The sequence below is a fragment of the Berghia stephanieae genome, chromosome 2 (genome assembly GCF_034508935.2).
Source record: "Berghia stephanieae isolate SIO BIC M18660-M18661 chromosome 2, UCSD_Bste_1.3, whole genome shotgun sequence".
Lineage (NCBI taxonomy): Eukaryota > Metazoa > Mollusca > Gastropoda > Nudibranchia > Aeolidiidae > Berghia > Berghia stephanieae.
This window is the reverse complement of record NC_088361.1, coordinates 32893126-32900625: the sequence shown is the minus strand read 5'-3', so window position 1 is coordinate 32900625 and position 7500 is coordinate 32893126. Positions and strand designations below refer to the sequence as shown.

Genomic DNA, 7500 nt, shown 5'->3' with positions numbered 1-7500 from the left:
CACTTTGTCAGTGGATGATTGTATCAGTGATAGGAATTGTAATATTATACAAGACGTGAGACCCTAGCCTATAAATCTACTTATCCCTGGAATTAGTGAGTACTGACAGGGAAAACGCCGCTCACTGTCCATTGAGTGATTTTGATCGGATGTTGAACTCATAAGTCGAAATTAGAGGAGGCGCCAAATACATCACGTGTATGTTGCATGACTTGTCATTTAGGATTATGTCCTCCTCCAACCAGAATAACAACTCGTCCAAAGAAGTGTAAACAGTTTCCTCTTTGTACACCAATTGGTACAATTATTGAACAAATTTTGAGGGAGTTTCCAGTAAGAAGTAGCTACGTCGTTTAAATGTGTCAGATTGTATTATTTATTCTCACATATAAAGCGCAGAACAACGATTTTAAACCTAAAAATATAGGTGTGATATAAAATATAAAGCATATGATATATATATATATATATATATATATATATATATACATGTGTGTGTACGTGTGTGTGTGTGTGTGTGTGTGTGTGTGCATTAAATTGGGTGGGAGAAAAACTTTAGCAGCCAGCAGCCGGAAGACTATAAATTATGCATGTCAGAAATTTTACCATAAACAACTATATTTATTGAAATTTATGTACATAGATACACACATTTTCAAGAAAATAATATGTTGATGTTTCTTATTCAAGGGTTGTTTAGATAAATTGACCGCATAAACTCCAAACCGAAGAATTTGGACGCAATTCTCAAAATCTAATGTGATTTTCGATCCCTTAACTTGCTTCATCACTGTTACGTCGCATTTCCCCTCCTGAACCAGTGATTTTCTAATGGCTTGAGTTGTGAGTCAATCCATGCATTTTGAATTTATTCTTTTTACTCTGCTACTATGTAAAACGTTGCACCACCCTTATAAATGATCAATGACCAAAATGCTGTTAGTCAATTGGATTCACACCAGGATTCCTTGGAGATTATTCATCTTTGGAAATAAATCGAATACGATTTCTACTCGTATTGAAAATTATGTAACATTATTAGGAGAAATAAAAGCTATTCCAGATTCTATCCCTATCCGTCATTTTTTTCTCTCTTTTAACTGCACCTATTCCAGGTGACTAAACTTAGCCTCGTTGAACCCCCGTGTATTTTTTTTGTGGGGGGGGGGGCGGTTGAGTTGTTTGTTGGGGGGGGGGGGTTGTTGTTTTTTTCGTTTTTGTTTGTTTGTTTTTTTACTTTTTAACGGAGAGGGGTGGTTATTCCAAGACCATACCTGTACAAACAACGATAATGTGCTCAACTCACCTGACAAAATACACGTGACACTCAGAGCAGCAATCAATCTGTCTCCAACCCCTCTGGCACAAGCTGGAAGCCACGTAACCACAACCAGGATAGGCAAAGAGTTCTCCATGATCAACGCGATCTCCAACAGGACGATGAAGATTCCTGACACGTGGATCTGAGGCTCGTCCTGGTTCAAGTTGGTGCCGGCCGAGTCAGATCGTGTTCCAGGGAGGTTGTTGGTGTTTCCTTGGGAGATGCTCATTTTCATTAGCGTTCGATTAAGTTCTACCTGATTATTTGTCACTTTATGCGTTCTCGAAATGGTGGTAATCTCATATCATTGTGGAGAAAGGAACAAGTGAGGACCAGTTAAAGTATGTTTAAATTTTGGAAGAGCACGGGTACTCACAATATGGGTTATAACATGTTGGGGACTTTGTGGCTGTGATAACCCATAATTATTAAATAAATTGATTATTGACAACATCAATGTTCTTAAATTATGTAAAAAGAAAAAAGCACCAGGTCCAGATGGACTTAGTGGGGAACTCATTTCAAACTGTAACAACCAACTAGCTGTCCCTTTCTTGCCTATTTTCCAACGTTCAATAGATGAACAGAAAATCCCAATTATATGGAAAACATCGACTATAATTCCAGTACCCAAAAAGAATCCACCAACTCAGCTGAATGATTATAGACCTGTTGCTTTAACATCAATTATTATGAAATGTCTGGAAAAAATTCTGAAAAGAGAGCTGTTGCAATTTATATATGACCAACACATACTTGATCCATATCAGTTTGCCTACCAACAAAATCTTAGTGTGGAAGACGCACTCCTCACAGTGATGCATTCAATATCAAATCACTTGGATGTTTCACCCGCCAACTACTGCCGAATCCTATACGTCGATTTTTCGTCTGCCTTTAATGCCATGAAAACCAACATATTAATCAGTAAACTGCATGCTCTAAACCTTCCCCATTACCTCATCAACTGGTATAACAACTTTCTCATCGATCGCCCCCAACATGTCAGAGTAGGCTCAAATATATCATCAGTAAAAACTCTTTCAAACGGATGCCCACAAGGGTGTGTAAGCTCACCTCTACTTTACATCCTCTATACAAACGATTGTGTGGCTAGCTTTGATAACTGCCAACTCATCAAGTATGCTGATGACACCGCAATACTCGGCCTGCTCAATGATTCCGTCTCCGAATTTAAATACACTGAGCAAGTTAGTAAATTCAGCAAATGGTGTGCCGATAACTGTCTAGAGCTCAATGTAACAAAAACAAAGGAACAACTGTTTGATCACAGAAAAATAGGAAAAAGAGCAAGACAAATAACAAAAATTAACAATCAGGCGGTTGAAACTGTTGAAACGTTTAAATACCTTGGTGTAATTATAGATAACAGTCTAAGATTTGAATCGCACACCAACAATGTCATCAAAAAATGTAACCAGCGCTTGTATATACTCAGAAAATTAAGGTCTTTCAATGTGAACAGAAAGACCATGATACAAATCTACAAGTCATTAATATTGAGTATCGTTTCGTTTGGCATCACAACGTGGTATGGAAGCTGTGGAACAAAAGAAAAATCCAAACTACATAGAACCCTCAGAGAGGCTTCAAAAATAATTAACACAGACCTTAGAAGCCTTGACACAACTTATATTAATGCAGTTGAGAAGAAATCTTTTAACATTATCAACGAAAAGAGGCATCCGCTGAACGAAAAATTCCAACTTCTGCGCTCCGGAAGACGGTATCTAGAAGCAAAATGTCGGACAAATCGACATAAGACAACCTTCATTCCAACCGCCATAAAATTAATTAACAAATCTTCTGTGGAAAAATGAGACAACCAATGAAAATAACGAGAAGCAGTGTCGTGAATCATCATCATCGACATTGCCGCCGTCGTTATCATCATCATCATCATCATCATCATCATCATCATCATCATTATCGTAGTCATCATCATCATCATCATCATCATCATCATCATCATCATCATCATCATCATCATCACAATTATTGCCATCTTCTTCTTAATATAAGACACTATATTTATAATATGATTATCTGCTGTCCCAGCAAATATATCGTATCGTTCTATCTGTCTGTGTGTGTGTCTGTGTGTATGTATATATGTATGTATGTATGTATGTATGTATGTATGTATGTATGTATGTATGTATGTATGTATGTATGTATGTATGAATGTAGGCATGCATATACGATGATATGCTGGTTTGTATGTATGTCTGCATGTATGTATGTATGTATGTATGTATGTATGTATATGTGTTTGTATGTACGCTCATTTCTTTTGTATACATGTGTAGAAACAATGTGCAAGCGTGTATGTTCGTGTATGGCTGTGTCTGTATTTGTAAATGTGTTGATGTTCATACCATGAACCAAACTGAGCATTGTTTACCTCACATGAATTGCCTTTAATTTGGACAATAAAGATTATTATTATTATTATTATTATTATATTATTATTTGTTGTTGTTTTTTACAATGATGATAAGACATTCAAAGTTAAATGATTATTTCTACTTGAATATTTTCTAGTGTTTACATTTTCAAGATGGTAAAAAGAGTAGTTATGAACGTTTTAGTTGTGGGGAATAACACTAATCTAATTTGAGATGGCTCGAGTAAAAATCACCGTGGAATCACATCGTTGTTTTCACAACCTGTAGAAAGAAGGACACAGAAAGAATTAAATCCTCTAATTGTAAATTATCTTCTTACCCGAAAATACTCAAATTTATTTATCATACATTCATTATTATTTTTTTGGTAGCAATTATGTATCATTTCGATAATGTAATAAGCGACGGATGCACTCAACTCACGATCACGCTTCCACACGGCAGCAAATATTTTGCTACACACTGGTAGTCTCAATAGATACGTTGGCAGATCACTGGTTTCACAAGCAAAAGGACCTGTATCGATCCCCGGGTGTGGATGATATTATTTCTGATGCTGTTGACGGCCAGGTACTCATTTTACATCTGAATGCGGTGAGAGAATATGAATAAAGAGCCTTCTCCGAGGACACAACTACGCGCCGCTCAGAACGGTTTTCGAACCCTTGTGGCTGCTACGAGTTGACGTTGGATTAGCTCTTATAGACACTCGAACAGGGTCACTTTCCTCTTCAGTGCGGTTATGTGGTCTAGTGGTATGACACTCGCTTTCGGATCGGAGGGTCCTGGGTTCGAGCCTCGCTCGGCGCTTAGTTGAGTCCTTGGAAAAGACTCTTTACTCACATTCTCTCACCGTACTCAGGTGTAAAATCATTACCAGGCCATTAGCAGCGTTGTCTTTGTCCGAAAAATTATAATATCGCCTAAGAGGCGTCATGTCCCGTCCTACTTGTTAAATGTTGATCAGCGACACCTTGTAAAGCGCTTTGAGCACATTTAGTGGATATCGCGCTATATAAAAGCTATTAGTGAATATACCTTTTTTGTTTATTGAAGATCAACATGCATTCTGTTGCTAAGGACTTGTCATGCTGGTCAATAATAGTTTGATTTGCTTTAGCGTTTCGAGGAGATTTTGTGTTATTAATGCTTTGCACAATAAAAGCCTTCTTGGAATCGCCCTATGCCATCATTAATAATCATAATACGCACATGGTCGGTTTATGGGTTTTTCGTTATCTGCATATACGTCAAATAGTGTCTTCAAAATTATTCTTCGTATATTGTCTAAAAAAAAGTTATTAAGATTTCTTTCAGTTCTACTTTGATTTTGGCCCACAAGTTACAATATAATATTATGTTTCAAGATGTTCGTGGTGTTTCAAGTATAAGGAAAGGGGCTTTTTTCGCTTCATCCCTTTTTTGCTCTTGTCTTTCGTTATTTTATATTTAACTTCTTCGGAAGACTTTTATCTCTCTCTCTCTCTCTCTCTCTCTCTCACACACACACACACACACACACACACACACTCTCTCTCTCTCTCTCCCTCCCTCTCCCTCTCTCTCTCTCTCTCTTTCTCTCTCTCTCTCGCGCACACACACACACACGCACACACACACACACATACATACATACGACTTCCCGACAGAACACACATTTATTCATTCATATTTTTTTCATTCACTCTTGTATTAATTCAATTGATAAAGGATAAAGGAAACGAATATGACGTGTAGATTGATATTGAAGGTCTGTTGAATCTGTGAGGAAATCTATCAGATGATCAAATATTAGAAGATTGGGGATCGCTATTTATGTACGGCCCGAATTATACATCCATTGTACACCCATCAATCTGTGGCTGAATGAAATACAAGGCGATAGAGAATACTACTTTTTTGGGGCCAGAAAGTTTTACTTCACATTATCATTCAATATATAAGGATGAGCTCAAACTTCTCCAAAAAATATTTTCCTGAACCCAAAGCTTCAACGAGGTTGTTCGTCCTTTTGAAGTCTCCGGTATGGGATTTTCTGACAAGTTGGGGATATTTTAATCTATCGATATGTGACGTGTTGGTCATCCAGCCAAATAAAAAAATATTAAAAAGGTACCTTGTCATTGCAGGGGAGAATAACCCTTGGCGTGAAAACCGAAATCACTATCATTCAATCATCGATAGTAGGATGTTTTGTATTATGGATCACGCCCCGTCCTCGTCCCACCAGACTCCCGAGGGATATTTAGATGAAAACCAAACCATTTTGCCTTAGCACCCCAAATCTGTTACCGTCTGTTTCACTCTGACAGCTCCACCACCGTAAACGGATAAAACACCTTTTTACATTTTGCCCAGAAAGATTTTTACATCATATTGATGCTATGCATTTAGGTAAAATACTAACAACATCTGCCAGCCGGATATAACAGCGAATATACAAAACTGTGAGTAGCTTTGGACGTTTAGAGTCTAATATAATTTAGTGCAAACTTATCACCAAAATGGCTGTCTAAAAACAACAACAAAGAGCTGAGTGACGTCAACTTCGTTCCTTCCATAGTAGTATATCGATCGATTTTTTTTTCAAAATATGACAACATTCTCAAACCCGAAACCTCTTTGAAGATCCTTAATTGTTTACTTCTTTGAAGTCTCTTCTTAATTTTAAGTTTTATTATTGAATTATTTTTTTTCTGATTTTTTTTTTTTTTTTTGGATAAGCTGGGATTTTTGTTATTAATAGATCGATAAATGAACCAATATTTTTCTGGACAAAATGTTTTAAAGTATTTTGACAGAGTGGGACACATAACCCCGCTTGTAAAAAGCTATTGATTCCTAATCGTGCTCGGCGCAGCGTGGCGTGTGGTCTGCTTTCAAACACGGCTTTTGTCCGCGTAATGCTTATTTTTATATTGGACGTCCAATTCTGCTGTATCTACTCTGGAAAAAACACATATTTAAAAATTTGGCCAGAAAACTCGTCCTTCAAATATCGATCGATTTAAATGACTCTCAACTTGGCAAAAACTCTCAAAGCCGGGACTTCGCAGTTATTATAATATTTTTGTAATTTTGATGCGATGTTTTGCAATTTGGATGATATTTTTTTTTTTATGAGGGCGAGCGATGCTATCATCAGAGATAGTGATCTCATCATGGACAGGGGTAGTTAGTTATGATAGTCATAACAGTTGCTTTTCAAAAGAGTAGTTCGGTGTAAAATTATGTGGGGCATGGTGGGGGGGGGGGGGGGGGGGTATATTTTATTTTCGTTTTTAATCAAAGCAACTTTACTAGGGGCCATCATATTATACAAAGAATCGTTTCAACAACATTGAAGATCACAGTTATAACCGCCCGTTAAGATCGGGAGATGATTTAAGCCATCCATCCACATAATTTCTACATTGAGAAGTGCCCGGTGAAACGCTAGTATGACTGGATGGCCCAGTGACTAGTGCGACTGCTCGCCAAACTCTCTCTCTCTCTCTCTCTCTCTCTCTCTCTCTCTCTCTCTCTCTCTCTCTCTCTCTCTCTCTCTCTCTCTCTCTCTCTCTCTCTCTCTCTCTCTCTCTCTCTCTCTCTCTCTCTCTCTCTCTAAACCAGGTGAAAGGTGTCATATCAATGGGAAACAGAAGTCGTGACGTCGAACTATATCTCCTCCGGTTCAAAACTCCATGGAAGTGTTCTCATGACAATGAATGAATAATGAATAATTTATATATAGAATCATAAGGTTCCATA

The 7500-nt window shown here is 37.5% G+C and overlaps 1 protein-coding gene across 2 annotated transcripts in view; it reads right to left on the bottom strand.

The window, feature by feature from the left end:
• Positions 1 to 7500, bottom strand: part of LOC144964741 (uncharacterized) — a 62724-nt gene that overhangs the window by 17492 nt on the left and 37732 nt on the right. The window contains exon 3 of one of the 2 annotated variants that reach the window (XM_078899308.1): positions 1307 to 1619. In XM_078899308.1, the coding sequence (XP_078755434.1) occupies positions 1307 to 1556 (250 nt within the window). In that variant the 5' untranslated portion in view covers positions 1557 to 1619. The remainder of the gene's footprint in view (positions 1 to 1306; positions 1620 to 7500) is intronic. The other variant, XM_078899309.1, reaches the window with a different exon arrangement.